Raw genomic sequence first — 17,913 nt, forward strand, 5'->3', positions numbered from 1 at the left:
CGTTGGTCAACCAAGTTGTATGTAGAGGTCATACGGTGCCTGATGACATGGCGATTGTGTCCCCTTCCGGTGGTCATTCGTGGGAGCTGAGATGATTACTGTGTTACGTCTCTCGTTGTCTTGGAGGTGGCTGGCTGACGTTTGGTCTGGATTATGATTACATTGTTGGATGGCCGGAGTTGCCCGGCACCGGTTACTGGAGGGATGCGGCATCTTTAACCATCGGCTAGCATGACTACTCAGATAAAGAGCTTTCTTGGTTTGAAGGTCAGTTTCTGTAAGAATGACATGACATCAGTTGCCTGGTCTCTTTTGTAGCTATCGCTCACATGATACGAGGGATGCTTCTGGGGGGGGGGGGGTGTTTCTAGTTAGTCTTTCTGTGCACACTCTTGTGCTGTTAGGCTGCTAGATCGTGATTCACATTTCAAGCTAGACCACTCAGAAAGAGACCGAAGCATTTCCTAAGAAACATTGAACCAAAGAAGTCTAGGTCGATCAAAGAACATGTACCAATACCATCCTTCTGTTTCAAGATTGCTTTTCTTTTGGTCTCCTTTATAACTATCCTCAACCCTTATAACCGCCAGAGGCACTGTTACACCTCAAATCCTGATGATATGAGGTAAGAAGAGACAATGATAAACGATAAACAATGATGGGGCCGCTCCTCGTCGTATAAATGAGCTGAAACCCAGCTTAAAATCTCAATACCTAATACTTCTCCTCAGGAACTCATAAATCCCTCTCTTGATCCGTTATACTCTTCTTTTGTCTTTCACATCTTAATACCATCTGCCATGCATGTTTCAGGCGGCAAATCAATGTGGCTCATCATCATAGTTACTTTTAGAAACAGCATTTGTGCTTACTCATTAGAGTCCAATTTATGGTATTGATTGACAGTGCTATACTTAAGATCTACAACTAAGATATCCAGAAACCAGCTTAAGAGCAGCACGTAAATGAGGTATCAAGGTCAAGTGGGGCTGTCGAATGATGAAACTTCTCCAGAAACCAAGTCGTATCATATTATGTTAATTAGACCCTGCAGGGTATATGGTGGAATGGTATAAGGATGTGAAATACTTGGAAAGTATATCCATTTTAGGGTCATTTGCAGACATCGCTCTGTGCTGAAGTACGTGCATCTGCGAAACCCAATAATGAGTATGGTAGACCAATATGGGGGCCAGGTGGGCTCTGGAAAGTGCGTGGTGTATGACCCGAGAGGACTGGTGGTGGGTGTGGTTGATGATTTGAGGGAATTTGTAGGTGGTTATATATCGCTAGGATGGTCCACGGTTCATTTGAAAGCGCACAGTGCACAAAGAAGATCTGGCTGGAGAGCAGACAGCACGAGAGAAGTCACTTTCGTACCGTATATAACGACGAATAGGAATGGGCTAACTATGAGTTATGCGATTGATAACAAGGAACACACGGAGGGTGAGAGTGGACGTTAGACCCCCTGGGCGCTTGGATAGATGGGGCTCTTTCGAAATTTGCATAACGCGATGTAGTAGTTCTTGAAGTAGACTGGTACTGGCAATTTTATAACTGGTATGAAGTGATTGTGCAGATGCTCATAGTCTTATGGATTTGAAAGGTAGCAATTATAGCAAGGGTGAGTCTAAACATATCTGAGTATCCACCATGCAACGGTGTTATAGCGCAGCAGACCAAATATGTCAATTAGTGAGGCATCCAGCATGTTTAAGGTATTTTACACGTAAATCCGAAAAACAAGATGCGGGACTTTTAGTACGAGAACAGATTTCGAATAAAGGACCCCATAGGCGCTTAAATAAACAAATTTACTCAGAAGTGCACAGAATCTGCATAGGGCTTCCTGGAACAAATCAAAAATGACGGTATCACGAGATTTGCTCGTACTAGTGATGTTCACTGAAAGGACTACCCACTACTATGGTGAATTATATATGCACACACACACACACACACACACACACACACACACACACATGTTGCATAACCCTTAGTAAACAAAGAATAAATTATGATTCCTAGGCCGCACGTTTTGGTACCACAGCATTTCCCCTGTGGCTGTATGTTGACCTTGACGGCTAATTATGATAACGGGCATGTTCTAAAGACTGTTAGTATATTTTTGGGGTTTCTGTACAGACTTATCAAAGGTGGCTGCATAGTTCAAGGGATTGGTCAATTTAAGAGGGAGTCTTCCAAAAGCATCATGTACACGCGATTTCTGCTTCAGCGTTTTCCTTGTCATTCCTGTGTAAAGAACTACCTCTCTTCATGTGTGACTGTGCATATCATATCCATCTTCCATGTGATAGGTAAGATAAACAAGATCGACCTGATCTCTGCTAAAGTGATGGAGTAGTGAACAAACAGTCGCCGCTATCAGTCCCAATGATGGTGTCATATGGGCTGCTCTCAGTTGGCTGCCGTGCTAAAGAGCAATATTTCCCTGGCTTGGTTCCGAGCAAGGTTGCTGCCAAGAGAATCCTACCCAACATCGTAGTAATTTGCCTTCATCAGATGTTCGCAATCTGTCAAAGGAAAATGAACGGGAAGTAGCCCTTGTTTTCCAAATTCGCTCGTATTCGTTCCATGCTGTAATATTTGGCTTTGACACTGGCTTCGCTATCCTTAGCGAATCCTGCGCTGGAGCTGGGCTACCGCTTCACTGACGAGGCGAGGGATAGCGAGCGTATGCTTCACAGAGTTTCGAGGCCCGGCATGGTTGCAGGTGTATATCCTGTTTCGTCTGGCGAAGATGTCTAGATCAATTAACATCTTGCTCTTCATCCGCATCCCCCTGAGCTTGAGTGGACATCCACTCCTCCATTAGAGCCTGGCGCGTAGGCTCCGAAGACCCCGTGCTTACTCTAACTTTATCCCCTTTGCGAGTAACGAGTAGGCATAACATCCATCCGTAGATGTTGAACCCCTCATAGTTCGTCCTGAAACGCAACTTCTTATCATCTGGTTCCTCATCCTTTCGACGTTTCGAGGTGCATGGATTGACTGTGGTGTCAACTGCTCCATCTGCATCTCGTTGGCGTTTACCCTTCTTATCGCTCTCGTCTGCAGTGGCTTGAGGGATATCGCGTAGATCGACATTAGATTCGCTATCGCTCTCGACCAAGATTCCAGCATCGGCAGTCCCGCTTGAACCTTTCGTACGTCGGGGTGGATTTCCTGCTCCTTCTTTTCTGCTCGATGTGTTATCGGGGTCGCCGAACTCCTTGTGTCGCGTGAGGAGTGAGTGACGTGTTCGGGATTCGCGGAGGAATAACGAAACCTCAAAGTCGTCTACATCAATTGCATGGTTAGCCAACGGTATACTCTCCGGATTCAGCGGTGGCTTTAGCATAGGGATAGATACCTTCAGCTATCACGTCTTTCACTGGTTTCCCCTTCTTCCGAGCAAAGAGCCTTTCGTTCTCCTCGCGTAGTTTAGGTAGAACTAGCGGGCGAATGGCAGCGAATATCCGGGGAAGGATGGGCTCCCTGCTGTCGAGGAGCCATCGCGTGTCCGATGGGTTTTCTAGGTAGATCCGGCATTCGAGGATAGTATACTTGCTGATTCTGAGGTATCGGCGAATAGGAGCCATACTAAGATGCGAGTATTTTCAGAACCGCACGCGTTGGAGCTCACAGCTGAAATTGCGAGCATGAACAAAGGACCTAAAGGGGTTGACAACCTATTTGAGTACAACTTCAAACGAACTTAGAATAAAATAACGACGGTTTGACTGGGATGACATAACAGTTAACCTCCACATGATCGGAAGGTTTCTGCCAAGCTTCTTGAACTGGTCATGAATCTGATAAATATTTACTCGTACCCAGTATGTGCTGGGTAGTATTCCGATTATGTTACTGTATCTAGATCTATTCGAGGTATTTGCATACTGCATTTACAATCTCTAGTATACCTAGCCGCTCAAGAGAAGTCGTTGTTGCTACCTACTAGGCACTCGCGAATGTCAACTTTGGGGGTTCTGAATCATTAGGAAAGCCATATCCGGGGTTATGCTCTGCAAAACCAGTGGTAAACATTTTAGTTAGAACAGGAGTAAGTGGCCTCGTAGGTAGAAATCCTTGGCTGACAGTTCTACCATATTGGTTAAAAAAAGAATCATCATCAAGGGAAAGCAATCTGCGTACTCCGTACTCGGCGACTAATCATTTAATGATCATCATTAGTTCGTCCATTATGTAAGTCGGCTGCCTTTTCCAACCCCTCCAGAGCCCTTTCTACACCGCTTTCTTATTCAAGAACCCTACCCCCACGTTCATTTCTTGTATACATCACCTTTGGAGTACTGTGTATATACTCGTCGATCATGAACCTGGAGTGTTGACAAGAGTATGATGGGTATTTAACCTTTGAATGAAGGCTTGTGTTCGACCATTTACATGGAGTAACATGGCAAAGCCCATACTGTACTGTTGCATCCATAAGAACTGGAACCAAGATATGGCGAACCAAAGAAACATCAGTAGTAGTTAGATTAATATACTCATATCACGTGATAACAAAGCCCCACAATCAGAGCAATAGATCACCAATAAGATATGAAGAAAAAGGAGGGTCAGCATGTCCCCAAGGTCCTCAAGAAGTCCGAAAATGTCTTCTCTGGAACAGATCCGCTTGCCTCCAAGGTCCTCGTCCACTGTAACCGCACGTCGACACAAGTGGGACATCGAAATCTCAGCGCCCTTCCACCATGGAGACTTCCTCTGACATTCATCTTCCTCCTCCTAGGTCTACAGTACCTTCTAGGACCACCCTCACATCGGTTCCCGGGGAATAACGAACGAGTCATCGTTACGTCGAGATACGCATCCTTCATCATACAGTGCGAGAGGTGACATACACTCTGAGTCGTGCTAGGCATACATAAATCCCCACGCTACACTCCAAGGTCCTCACCTCGAGATCTGATCCCTGCCACCGCCACGTTTGGTTGGATACAGAAGACACTAAACATACGCCAAAAGTGGAGTGCAAGGACCTTGAGGACATTCAATCACAACAGTCGACACCTCGTTGCACAACAGGATTTGATATAAGGGGAGCGGGGCAGGAAAACCCATAAATTGGTCCGATATACCAAGAATACCAAGCACCGGCATCCTGCAGTCCAAGAAAACCTTCCACCCCTTGCGAGTGTTGCCGTTCGTTTCCCACGTGGTTTCTATCTTTGCAAATTCCTTATTACCTCAACTTTGAGTTCTATTGGGCTGTCGTGCCTGCCAGAGAATTTCTTTGCGAACTATTGCTCTTGGCCCGTGCCGTCGTGCATCGGTTTTTGGAAAGTCATCTGTCAATCTCTCCAATTTACCCAATCCTCTAGGGAAGCGGGACCAATATGGATGTTCTACACACCCTTCTCACCCGGGATGAAGATTCCGGGCCCGCCCCTGCCTGTGATGCAGGCAACGAATACGACGGTCGCATGGGTTTGCGCATCTCCTCCATCTTTGTCATCATGGTCGGTTCGATGTTCGGTGCTGTCTTCCCGGTCTTTGCAGGACAGTTTCGACGTACGAAATATTTAGAGTGGGCTTTCTTCGTTGCCAAGTACTTCGGCTCCGGTGTCATCATTGCTACGGCTTTCATTCATCTGTTAGCTCCTGCCGAGGAAGCCTTAACCAATGAATGCCTGACTGGCCCGATCACGGAGTATTCCTGGGTCGAGGGTATTATCCTAATGACCATCGTGGTGCTTTTTTTTGTCGAGATGATGGTCATGCGGTATGCTCGATTTGGCCAAAGCCATGCACATGAATTGGCCCATGAACATGGCCATGTAGAGCCCAAGGCTACTGGCTCTGAGAGCGGTTCTGAGGTCTTGGACAGCAAGCATATTCCCGGCCGGGATCATCTGGGTCACTCCCGCGAACATCATGATGTTGAGAAGACTTCCCACGATACGTCCCTCGAAGAGTATATGGCGCAGCTGACTGGCGTTTTCATTCTGGAATTTGGTATCATCTTCCATTCTGTCTTTATCGGCTTGACCTTGGCAGTATCTGGTGCTGAATTTGTTACGCTCTACATTGTCCTTGTCTTCCATCAGACTTTCGAAGGTCTTGGTCTGGGGTCCCGACTGGCTACAATCCCCTGGCCTCGTTCGAAACGTTTTACCCCATATCTTTTGGGTATTATTTTCGGTCTGTCGACGCCAATCGCGATCGCGATCGGATTGGGTGTTCGCAAGTCGTACCCTCCCGAGGGTCGCACGACTCTCATCGTTAACGGAGTCTTCGATTCAATTTCCGCCGGCATCCTGATTTACACGGCGCTTGTGGAGCTTATGGCGCATGAGTTCATGTTCAGTAGCTCGATGAAAAAGGCGCCTATCCAGCACGTCCTGGCCGCCTTTTTCCTCCTATGCTTGGGTGCTTTGCTGATGGCGCTTCTTGGAAAATGGGCTTGATTTTATGACTGTCTTTCTTATATTTTGTCTTGTTATGTTGCTGTGTTGCTGTGCTCAATATACCCCCCATCGGCAGGTTGTTTGATTTATTGCTAGATTGCATTATTGCATTATTGCTCATACTGTGTATTTCAAGAAGAATAAAACTTTGCTCATATATACAAACATTAAATAACTGTGGCGTTCATAAAATCTCCAAAGACTACTTGACCCTGACAGATTAGTAAATAACGACCATCCCGTTGGTTTTAGTTAACATGCGGGAGTATATGCCTTAGGTAACCTAAAAAGACAGGCCCCCAAGCACGGAGTTACGCCAATTCACATACATCTAATCTCCGCATGAAGAACCCAACCAACCACGTTTCCTCACCTTTCCTAGACCCTCCTTAAGCAACCCCCAAACATCAACCCCCAATTCAATTAACCCCATCACGCCAAAACAAGTTCTCAATCGCCAAACCCCTCCAAGTTTCAAAATGCGTTTCTCAGTTTTCTCCACCCTCCTCGTCTCCCTCGCCTCCCTCTCCACCGCCGCCGAACTCGGCATCGAAAAGACCCACGAGGTAGAATGCACCCGCAAAACCGTCAAGGGCGACACCGTCCAGATGCACTACAAAGGCACGCTCCAGTCCGATGGCTCCGAGTTCGACTCTAGCTACAAGCGCAACTCGCCGTTGAAGTTCAAGGTGGGCTCGGGTATGGTTATTAAGGGGTGAGATTTCTCGTTTGGGCTGCTTCTTATTGTGATGTACAGTACCTGGGACTTAGGCTAATGCTTTTGTTTGTTGTAGATGGGACGAGGGTCTTTTGGATATGTGTATTGGTGAGAAGCGTACTTTGACTATTCCCCCTGAGTATGGGTATGGGTCTCGTGGGATTGGGCCAATTCCTGGCGGTGCGACCCTCATTTTTGAGACGGAGTTGGTGGGTATTGATGGTGTTTCGAAGGATGAGCTGTAAATTAAGCCCTGGTTTTAGACTTTTTCTTAAGACTTTTATCTTTGATATGGGTTCTCTTTTTTACCACAGTATCGTTTGGTACTGGTACTGGTACTGGGGAGTCGGGGAACAACGCCTTTGAAATTGATCTGTATATGTATGTATGTAGATATCTGTATCTCCGGGTATCATTGCGAAACCTCTAGTATAATACAATCTGTCGTCACCAAGTCTATAACGATCGAAGAGAAACCAGAGCGGAAAAGAAATATAAATCAGTCCATGGCATCGAGAGCATTCTCGGTCGCTCCGTCGTTCTCAGAAACGAGGATTCCCACAAGACACTCCCCTAGGATGGCATCCCAGTTCACCCATGGATGAATCTCCATGAACAACTTCGCCGAGTCCTTCCCGGCACCACGGAGCAATTCACCCTTCCCACCGGGGTGAAATGGGACATATGGCGTGATGTTATAGACCTTGCCCTGGTACGAAGTCCAGGCATCGCGACCCTTCCGTCCATTCTGTGCCTTGAGCATCGACGGCGTCACCTTGACCAGAGTTGGGGGTAGATTTGCACCCCGCAAGTTGTTCTTGGGGTTTGATGTAAGCGCGGCCCAATCCAGGGGGGAGTAGCCTGGTTCGAGAACCGCCCGCTTCGATGAATTGGAGGGCTGTGCGGTGAGTTTGACGGGTGCCAGGCTATTGCTGGTGGGACGACTGGAGGGCGGTACACGTAGCGATGCCGCTGCAGAGGGTGGCGGACGAAGGGAGCTGCCTGGATTTGGGCGCGGGGGATATCGTCCCGCGGGAGCGGATTGTGATTGTTGGGTTTGGGACATTGTTGGACGGAGTCGAGGTGGCGGCGGGGGAGGCATTAAGGAGGAACTGCTTGCGGTGGGCCGTGGTGGAGGTAAAATGGCGGCATTATTAACTGCGATAGCAACCGGCTCTGAAGGTTTCGCTGATCCATTTTGGATTGGCTTTTGATCGGCCTGGTTCTCGGTAGTGGTGCTTGTCTTGTCAACCTTGTCGCTGTCGAGACGAAGCGTGGGTACTTCGAGGGACGGTGGGCTCGAAGCAGATGCCTTGGGTGTTGACTGGGAGTCTTCTGCATTTCCGTGTTTTTCTTCGAGGGGTTTGGAGTTATCCTTCACTTTCGCATCATCTGTGGCGCGATCGGTAGGTGGCTCTTCAAGGGTTGGTTTCGGCGGGGGTTGAGAGATGGAGGGCTCAGGCGTCCAGCTGGACGGGGGGTGACGGTAAAGTAGGAAACATGCAGTCGCAATGAGTGTAGCCACTCCTAGCCAGCCCATTCTGGGCGGTCCGAAGGTTGTCGATGGTGAAAGCGAGAAAGGTGCCTGAAGATCGGAGAGAACAAGAAATGACGACAGGAACACATTTCCAGACGCTCGGAGGAATCATGCGGCCCGTGCGTCGGACGATCGGAGTCCAAGTATAATTTAAGCTTAACCACCCAGACATTCGTAGATAACCTCGTCGTCTATACATTATGGAAATGATATAGAAGGTATATTGTCTGAAAAGAGTATTCAACACCTAGTACTTATGCCTACGCTGTTGCCCAGTATAACTACATGATCATATAACAGAGTTCCATAGCATGGACTCAGGCTATGGGAACGATGAGCGTATCCAACAGAGTACATAAAAGTTCATTCATTTGCAGTACCTGAGTAATGACAACCCCTGATCCATGCTGCCGGGCTAATCAGACTCTGGTGTTCAAAGGAAGCTAGCTCTACATAACTCTCCTCTACACCTCCCTCTCTTCCCTCTTCTGTATGCTGCCGTACCCAGCAGATATCCTTCTTTGGCATATACCACATGACAAAACACGGTTCCTTGTGTCTCTATAACCCACCGCGTACTTTGCCGAACCGTATACTAGGCCGATATACGAGTCTATTTGGTCTGATATATGATAGAGACATATTTACCTCTATCTGGCCAGCTAGGGCATGCTCTCTATACAATACTAAAGGCAGTATTGCAACCAAAGCGAATGGACCCAACAAAACAAGACCTGAACATTTCAAATACGTCCTCGAAAAAGCTTCATATTAGAGAGACGGCCAAGAAAGTTTCCAGAACAAGAACATCCATACTTCACAGTATATACATTCAATCACATGACCACGCGATAAGAGCGCGTCACACGCCGAACCCCCCACGAAGTCCAAACTATCCCAACACGCCCAAATCATTCCCAAAACACATGGATTCGATACTCGGTGGGTTGAATTCTGCGCAGAGAGCCGCTGTGTCGTCGCCATCACCGATACTCCAGGTTCTCGCCCCACCCGGCTCAGGAAAGACCAAGACTTTAACGGCGCGCGTCGCGTACCTCCTCTCCCATCATGGCTATCGACCGCAAGATGTCATCTGCTGCACGTTCACAATCAAAGCGAGCCGGGAGATGCGGGAGCGTCTGTCAAAGCTGGTTGGGGATCGGGTGCAGTCGAGATTGATTCTGGGGACGTTTCACTCCATCTGTCGACGATATCTGGTGACTTATGGGTACTTAATTGGGCTGCGGAAAGGGTTTGGAATCGCAGATTCCGGGGATAGCTTGGCTATTATCAGGGTATGTTCCCTAGACATTGTGATTGTTTGGGGGTGCGGCTTGCTTACTTGGATGTCTGTTTGCGGTAGAGGATTGTCAAGCGGTTACAGCTCAATATCCAGCCTAATATGGCTCGCGGGCGGATTTCGTATCAGAAGGCTCATGGGGTGACGCCGGGGGATTTGGAAGCGAAACAAGTAAAGGCCTCCAAAGTGCTGGAGCACCGGGAGTTTGTTCAGGTTTACCAAGCGTATGAATCGCATCTGGCGGATTCAAATCTACTCGATTACGATGATCTACTTCTACGCTGCGCCCAGCTGCTTCGACAACATCCGCAGTGCGTTTCAAACGTCCAGTCAGTCCTAGTCGATGAGTTCCAAGACACAAATCATATCCAGTATGAGTTGATGAACCTTTTCGCATCACAGAATAGACGGATTACAGTTGTCGGGGATCCGGATCAGAGTATATACGGGTTTCGATCGGCTGAGATTAAGAACTTGACGCGTATGCAGCAGCTGTATACTGATACGTCGGTTGTGTTGTTAGAGGATAATTATCGGTCGTCGGGGTCCATTTTGAGCTCAGCTCAAGATGTTATCGAACAAGACTCGTCGCGGCCGGCTAAGAGGTTGCAGCCAACCCATAGTGTAGGGACGATGCCGGTACTGCGGAAATTGCCAACAGCGGAGGCCGAGGCTCAGTGGATCGTTCTCGAAATTAAAAGATGCATTGCCATGACGGGGAAGCTGCTGAAGTATTCCGACTTTGCGATACTGCTCAGGTCGGCCGCACTTTCGCGACAGATCGAATCGGAAATGGGAAAACAAGGCATGCCGTACAGGATGGTTGGAGGCTTACGCTTCTTCGATAGAGTAGAGATCAAACTACTTCTGGATTATCTGAGAGTTATTAGCCAGCCGGGAAACGCCGATGCGCTTCTGCGAATTATCAATGTTCCGTCGAGGAAAATCGGGGAAGAATCGATTCGATCGTTAATGAGTGGTGCGGAGAAAGCGAACAAGCCTCTCTGGGACTTCATGAAGGACGTGGCACAAGGTCGCAGGTCGACCGAAAAGACTTTGTCGAAGCCTACCAGTAATGGGCTAGGTAATTTTGTCGGTCTCATTGAGTCGTCGAGACAAAAACTCCTCGAATGCGCCGACTGTTCGGCTCCGAAGAAGCTTCTTGAGTTTGTGATCAAGAAGCTTTCCTTCCGAGAATACCTTACGTCGACGTACGGTACCAACGAGGAGAACAAATGGGCGAACGTGGAAGAGCTTCTGGGCCAAGCGGAAGATACAGCTGCAGCCGGGGACGAGAATGAGCATGACGAAAGCCTCCCGGAAATTCAAGGCCTCTCACAGCAGCAAGCTCATCCGGGAGAAGAGGCACTGTCGCGCTTTCTGGCCAATGTGGCGCTCTCCACTGAGGTTCTTCAGCAAGAGGGAGAGGAGGGTGAGCAATCACAGGAGAGAGTGACGATCTCCACTATCCATGCCGCAAAAGGCCTGGAATGGCCGGTTGTCTTCGTCCCAGCTGTGTATAACGGCATTATCCCTCATTCGCGTGCAGAGGATTCGGACGAAGAGAGACGGCTGCTCTACGTGGCCATGACTAGAGCGCAGGCGCTGTTGTACCTGAGTTACCCCCTTGAGCAATCCCGCAGCGGTGAAACGACGAATGTATCAACATTCCTTCCGGAAAAAATCATAGAATCACGATTTCGTTTATTAGGACCTAATCTGCATGAACACATCGTCTATGGAATTGCTGACATCTTACGGCGGCCGAGACCGACTTCCGAGGCTATGCTCGAGGGTCAGGTTTCACTACCTTCCACACTTGATGACCAGTGGACGGTAGATGGTCGAGAGGCTGCGGATGCTGTGTTTAGATGGGACGGTTCTAGAGCAGTCGAAGGAGAGGAGCCTAGCGCTAAAAGACCACGGTATAGCCGAGAATATTCGATATCAACCACAACCACGTATGTGTCTGCCTCAACATACACAATGAATGGCTCAAACTTTTCCGTACCCACGACCATGTCGCTTGGATTCTCGACAGCACGGGAGTATATCGCGACAAACACACCCACTAGGCAGGAACAAAAGCCGGGACTCGGGTTCGAGGACAAATCAAAAACAGCAGGAACCGGATCATCTGGACGCAGTGTGGTTGGCCTTTCGCAGAAGAGCATATTCGGGTTCTTCAGTAAGCCTTCGTCTCAGCCCAAACCAAAATCTAGCGAATCAGCACCGGCACACTGCCACAAGGCCCCTGGCGATCGAAACAACGTCATTGGACAGACGACAGACGGCAAAAATAAAAGCGTGCTCCCGACGAACTTCTCAACGTATCGACCACAGGCGCAGCGCCTGCAAGCAGCCCGTCCGATTCTCGAACCGTCGGACCCCAACCGTTACACGTGGCTGGCGACATCTTCAAAGCCCACGGAGAAACCGATCTTGCGCAGCGGTGAAGAGGGCAAGGAAATATCCAACAAGGGCGAAGCCGGAAGGGAGTGGGCAGCGAGCGAGGTTAAAAGACCTCAAGGACCGGTTGAAGGTGCCCGACCAGCGACCACGTATCACACGACTACAATGTCGAGGTTGCAGCGCGGGGCACCAGTGCCGACAAGGAGAACACTGGGGATTCGACGAAGTATGAATGGGTGGGAAGAACGGATGAAGAGGGCAGGCAATCAGCGGCCGTGATGATTTGAGCCTAGATGTAGATTGGTTGTTATGGACTGGGAGCCTCTTATCTGGCAATATCACCGATAAGGTGTTTGGGCGTTAAGGTCAACATGATTGAGTGCCTCACTACAGCGTTCGGGCTACGAGTTTCACATATCGTACTTTTTTTGTTAATTTTTCTCCCGTTGATTTTCACTATCATGTATTAATGCCTAGGTTACAGCCTAAACCTTTCAGTATATGAGACTTCTCGATCCAGTGATGAACAATCCATTGGGGTTGACCCATGACTAAGCCGAACAAATCACTCATTATGTAAGGTACAAGGGAGACAATAACTACGGCGCAAGTTACAGCAAGTATCCCGATCAACAACCGTAGCATCCAACTTACGTACGGGGAGATGGATACACTTGGCACCACTCCAGGAATGCCAGTCCAGGGTGTCGTGCCATGGGTATCTAGCAGCACCCCCTCAACACGGAAACCCAGAATGACTCTCGCGATGATCATTACCCACCTCTCCCTCCTCCCCCCCCAAATGAGAGAAACCCCGAGCAAGGCGGAGAGGAAGGCACAGAGAGAGAGAGAGAGAGAGAGAGAGGCAATAATGCAACCAATTCTAGCGGTGAAAGTCATAATAATGGTCAATACGAGCCCCAATAAAGGACGATAACGGTAATAACGAACCGATCAGCTGATTAGGGATCCATTCCCCATCATTTTTCCCATCCCGAAGACCCAATTCAGGCTAGAACTAGAACTAGACTAGGTCCTTATCTTCTTCCATTTCTGGTGGTGCTTACTAGTCGACTAGCTTATAGTAGTTTACGGAGACTGTCATCCTTACACCGCATGATAGGTATGTCATGTAGTTCAATTTTTGCGCAATTATTTTGGGACTAACTGGTAAGGTAGGTTACCGTACACCTATCTATCTATCTGTAAGTACTCCAGGGTAGTACTACTAGTGAGTTAGGGGGCCTTGAAGTGTCTACACAGTTAGTACGTCTTGTTTCTGGTTGAGAGAATAAGGTAGGCTAACCTGAGTTAGGTTAGCTTAGTTGACATGGTATTAGAGTCTAGACTGTTTTAGGACTAGAGTAGCAATAGGTACCCTCCAGTCTCCGTACTTCGTACAGCTGGCACTTACAGTAATCCTACTACTAGGTTGCCGGAGGTAGAGAGGACTGGGGGACCGAATTGGGTTTAGCACCACGTCTCAATTAGACGGAGAGGTCTTTTCTCCAGTTCGTTCTGGACGGAATAAACTACCCCGTGTTTTGTTGGCTGGTGATGAAGTGGCATATGGCGTCTGCAATGGTTGCTTAGTAGCTTGTGAGCGAGCGAGATAAGCCATGCACGTAGGCTTGTGTGTAAGTCTGCATGTACTACGTATGTAGTAGGAAGGACCGGCACCCGACCTGGTGCGCTACCTGAAGCTCGCTGGAAGGGGGAATAAACCAAGTGGATGGATTCCACTTGAGCTCATTTAGTAACTGACTTAGTACGGGATGGAAAAAGGCTGAGGTGTTTAATTCCGCGCAGTACCATGGGTAACACCCATGGTTTGTTTAGTTTGTATCCACAGGTACCGGACGCGCTAAGCCCGGTTGGGATCTACCATATTTAGAGTTACAGCTTACTGGAAGGTACATTCGAAAAGATATCCCGAGGGTGAGCCTTGAGTATGGGGATGGGGATGCTCCAGAATGGTGCGTAAAGTGATGCTTCAAAGTCATTTCTCTAGTTACTTATCCAAGTAATGATGTTATGTGGATAATAATAGGCGTGGTCGTGAGGAATGTCCATATAAATAGCAATCAGGTGATTGACCTGTTACGGAGTTGTACACAACTCTGTAAAATAACCACCCGGAGGTCTACAGGCCAATAGGAAACGGGGTTTTCGGTTCCAGGACGTAAAATACAGACAACGCATCATTCATTTTGGACACATGGACCTGCGTTGGTGAAACTGAGGTAGATATGACGACGGATCCTCCCTTCTTCTAGGCACCTCATTGGGATCTTCCAAGCGAAGTTACAACTATTGTTCTGGACCAGTTGGCTGCCCGTCTGATCCTGCCACCGCCACATCAGGGCGAGCATTAGGAGTTGTATTTGAATCAGCCTCATCAGGCGCTGGCAAACCTGACACTCGAAGTGTGGCTGGAGCCATTGTGCCCTCCTTGGTTTTTTTTTTTTTTTTTTTTTTTTTTTTTTTGGGCCTGAGTCATGTTCAGGCAGAGGGACTGGAGTAGAAGGCAGCGAACTGGCAAGCCGAGCCAAACAGAGGGCTGTCACCGGTTGATGGATTGATTTGATTGAAGATAATCATTGACCATCATCCCTACGAACATCCCGTCGACGATGCGTCGGTAGTGGCCAATCAGGGACGGGTGTTATGGCCATCCGGTTCGCCGCCTCGTCTTTTCGAGCTAAATTTAATTGATTTTGATTTATTTTATTTTTCTGCCCCTGGCAGTAAAAGCAAAAAGAGAGGCGGTGGAGTCAGAAAGTCAATGAATGAATGAACTTTTTGGACCCTTTTCTGATCCCAGATTCCAGAACCTTGGTCTTCTTCGCGTCGAAGGTTATTATTAGGGAGCATTATTTATCCTTTTTTTTTTTGTATTCTTTATTGCATTATTGGGGGAGGGAGATGACGTCCCTCGTTGGAAGTGGTCCCATCATCCAATATGCTATCCACATCATCGCCTGTTCTTGGTATAGTTGTTCGAATCACTGCAAGATGACCGATCTCTCGCGACCCCCAATGACTAGTTTAGTTTCACTTTCTGGATCTGTTCTGTGCCTTTTTTATTTTTTTTCTTATTTTTTAATTTTATTTTTTTTTTACTCTGATTTCTGATTTATTTATTTTTAATTTTGGGTCTAGTTTTCGAAGCTAAAATTCCCAAGATGATCGATTCTATTCCTTTTTGGATAGATTCTCCCATACTTCCCCATACTTGTAGGAAACCTACAAAAGGCCACCCTCGTCCGCTCCCCATAACCCACTTCAAACCATTAAACAATCAATTAATCAATCAAGCTTCAAAGACTCTCTTGTGACAAACAATCTATCATCTCTCTCACACCTCCTTCATCCTCCTGACCTCATTGTTTTGCCTACGATTGCCTGGGCTTCTAGACTTTGCCTTGCTCCGCCACTGACCTTACTTTATATACCTCCTCTATCGCCCTCTACTCTCTGCCTTGAGTACTCCATATCATATCAACCCCTCTTATCTTCTATAATACTCTCTTCGCTACAAACCATCCTCTCGACTTTCCAAACAATAACAACAACACATCCACCACCACCACCATCATGCCTCATAAAGTCAACCAGTCCAATTCTACTCTGGCAAGCACTGGCAGTAGCGGTGACCAGGTGGTTGTCACAGATCTGCGAGGTATGTAGTGCTACCTTTGACTCTTACTAACATGATGTTCCCCGTTCTGCACCTTGGCCATTATCTCCAACTTGCACTAGGGCTGTCACTAACGGAACCGTTCTGGTGTCATAGGGTCCAACACAGGTCCACGCCGAACGCAACCTCCCGTCGTCGTTCATAACCAGGGGGGACAAATATATGACGAAACAAGACCATCCGATTGGGACAAGCAGCGGTGGAAGTAAACAATGAACGGTGCCAGCGTTTGGCCTTTGGTCACCTGCTGCTGGCCAGCGGGTGTGAGACGGGCTCTTAGTCAGCTGATTATCCGCGCGGCTTTCCCAAAGTGAGGCGAGTGATCGGCAGCACAACTTTCTCGTTTCTCTCGTCTTCCGCGTCTCTCGTTCGAGACCGGCAATGGGCGGATACGCTCTCTCTCTATACATTCTGGACCGCTCAAGTCACCGCAACCATGGCCCCCTGATGCTAGTTCCCACCGTGGCTGACCGTTCGTTCATTGACGTCCCCTTGTTGGGATCCCCGGATTCCACATCCATGCCCTTGTATATATATTACTGATGCCACTGTACTTTTACGAGCTTGGGTTGTCATTTGTTTGCTTTTGTCTTCTTCGTTATTGCCCTTTTCTTGTGTTCCTTTTCCCCCTTACCCGCCCTACCCTATCATTCAAAGCACATGATACATTCCCCCGGAATTGGCATGAACTCTGTGGTTGTCGCCCTTCCCTTGTTTTCCGATTGAAGCTTCGAGGTACCAGCGCCCTTGCATCTAACCATGCAATCACCCAACGAGAGAAGCCCATTAAACTTCTTCAGCAAGCGGTGTACCTACCGGTGGTTGGGACCCCGACACCATGAGCCAACTCTGATCCCCCTTCCTTCTCACCTTCGTTATAACGCGTGTATATTACCCTTTCTTTTTGCTTTCCTTTTTGGCCACTATTGATTCAGGTCCGGCGTTCCGCATAGCGTGGGGAGATTAGCGAATAATCTCAGGTGGTTGGCTATTATTATTATTGTTATTATCCTTTTCACTTTTCCGTTGGGTACACATCATCAGGTCATGTCATTGCCACTCACTCCTGGATTCTTTCTTGATGCTGGGCATTGGATTGAATTCCAATTCAACTCGCTCACTGGATTATCATCTTACGCCCGACATGACTTGATGGCTTTTTATTTTTGGATCGAAGGACTATTACTATCCTTGATTATATCTGTTCAATTAGTGATACGTATTGACACATCTATGCTTGTATAGTATTTTCGGATATATAATGTATTATCATTATGTGAACTTTGACTATCTTCCCCCCCCCGGTTGATTATTGTTCATTATAAATTAATCTATTTTTGACCCTTGAATAATTGGGTAATTAAAGTAACTGCCAACTGCCGGGAACATTCTTTAGGGGAGCCCTGAGAAGAAGGTGCGCTGTGCCCTGGGGACTTTCAGGGCGACGTATCGTGGGTAGATTTCAGACCAGGAGGAAGGAGTTTACCAAGGCCCGGCAACACGGCAGGATAACAAAGGGACATACGGAATACGTACATACATGCTTTGGGACCCAGTAAAGGGGGGACGGCCTTTAATCAAACTCCGGAATACTTACCCGGGTGGGATGAGCAGGAGTAGATCTTAGTCTATGTAATAAATGGGCCCCTTCTATAATGCGATGGAAATGGCTCGAGGTCTCGTGATGGTTATCTCCTATTTCATCGATCCATGACTAAGGTAGAGAGGAATAACCCTCCACAGGAGATGTCCTTCATAAGGTATCATGTATTGATTTCTACTACGATCTTTTTATGGTAGTAGTAT

At 47.8% G+C, this 17,913-nt stretch overlaps 9 protein-coding genes across 9 annotated transcripts; 5 read left to right on the forward strand and 4 right to left on the reverse strand.

The window, feature by feature from the left end:
- Positions 1-2,570: 2,570 nt before the first annotated feature.
- On the reverse strand, positions 2,571-3,699 carry BDV38DRAFT_210257 (uncharacterized protein). The gene is made up of 2 exons (XM_032052596.1): positions 3,377-3,699; positions 2,571-3,303 (listed from the first exon to the last, which is right to left on the reverse strand). Exons 1-2 carry the CDS (start codon positions 3,603-3,605, stop codon positions 2,774-2,776), a joined length of 759 nt encoding a protein of 252 aa, XP_031908536.1. The 5' UTR covers positions 3,606-3,699; the 3' UTR covers positions 2,571-2,773.
- Positions 3,700-4,635: 936 nt separating this feature from the next.
- zrfB (low-affinity Zn(2+) transporter ZRT2) lies at positions 4,636-6,606 on the forward strand. The gene has a single exon (XM_032055991.1). The coding sequence runs from the start codon at positions 5,370-5,372 to the stop codon at positions 6,438-6,440; it is 1,071 nt and encodes a 356-aa protein (XP_031908537.1). The 5' UTR covers positions 4,636-5,369; the 3' UTR covers positions 6,441-6,606.
- A 57-nt stretch (positions 6,607-6,663) lies between these two features.
- fkbp3 (peptidylprolyl isomerase family protein FPR2) lies at positions 6,664-7,530 on the forward strand. Its single transcript, XM_032052597.1, has 2 exons — positions 6,664-7,155; positions 7,235-7,530. Exons 1-2 carry the CDS (start codon positions 6,920-6,922, stop codon positions 7,401-7,403), a joined length of 405 nt encoding a protein of 134 aa, XP_031908538.1. The 5' UTR covers positions 6,664-6,919; the 3' UTR covers positions 7,404-7,530.
- A 127-nt stretch (positions 7,531-7,657) lies between these two features.
- BDV38DRAFT_275083 (uncharacterized protein) lies at positions 7,658-9,101 on the reverse strand (the record flags this gene model as incomplete). Its single annotated transcript, XM_032057951.1, has 3 exons — positions 7,658-8,793; positions 8,826-8,878; positions 9,076-9,101. 3 exons carry the CDS (start codon positions 9,099-9,101, stop codon positions 7,658-7,660), a joined length of 1,215 nt encoding a protein of 404 aa, XP_031908539.1.
- A 3,774-nt stretch (positions 9,102-12,875) lies between these two features.
- On the reverse strand, positions 12,876-13,383 carry BDV38DRAFT_261075 (uncharacterized protein; the record flags this gene model as incomplete). Its single annotated transcript, XM_032055992.1, has 1 exon — positions 12,876-13,383. A coding segment is annotated over exon 1 (382 nt), but the record flags the coding sequence as incomplete, so codon positions are not given.
- Positions 13,384-15,290: 1,907 nt separating this feature from the next.
- Positions 15,291-15,582, forward strand: BDV38DRAFT_261076 (uncharacterized protein). Its single transcript, XM_032055993.1, has one exon. It carries the CDS (start codon positions 15,333-15,335, stop codon positions 15,540-15,542), a length of 210 nt encoding a protein of 69 aa, XP_031908541.1. The 5' UTR covers positions 15,291-15,332; the 3' UTR covers positions 15,543-15,582.
- Positions 15,583-15,828: 246 nt separating this feature from the next.
- Positions 15,829-16,611, reverse strand: BDV38DRAFT_210323 (uncharacterized protein). The gene has a single exon (XM_032052599.1). The coding sequence runs from the start codon at positions 16,515-16,517 to the stop codon at positions 16,116-16,118; it is 402 nt and encodes a 133-aa protein (XP_031908542.1). The 5' UTR covers positions 16,518-16,611; the 3' UTR covers positions 15,829-16,115.
- BDV38DRAFT_210328 (uncharacterized protein) lies at positions 16,480-17,052 on the forward strand. The gene has a single exon (XM_032052600.1). It carries the CDS (start codon positions 16,650-16,652, stop codon positions 16,947-16,949), a length of 300 nt encoding a protein of 99 aa, XP_031908543.1. The 5' UTR covers positions 16,480-16,649; the 3' UTR covers positions 16,950-17,052.
- On the forward strand, positions 17,025-17,403 carry BDV38DRAFT_210321 (uncharacterized protein). The gene has a single exon (XM_032052598.1). The coding sequence runs from the start codon at positions 17,155-17,157 to the stop codon at positions 17,350-17,352; it is 198 nt and encodes a 65-aa protein (XP_031908544.1). The 5' UTR covers positions 17,025-17,154; the 3' UTR covers positions 17,353-17,403.
- The last annotated feature ends 510 nt before the right edge of the window (positions 17,404-17,913 follow it).

Source organism: Aspergillus pseudotamarii, assembly GCF_009193445.1.
Source record: "Aspergillus pseudotamarii strain CBS 117625 unplaced genomic scaffold BDV38scaffold_82, whole genome shotgun sequence".
NCBI classification, from domain to species: Eukaryota; Fungi; Ascomycota; class Eurotiomycetes; order Eurotiales; family Aspergillaceae; genus Aspergillus; species Aspergillus pseudotamarii.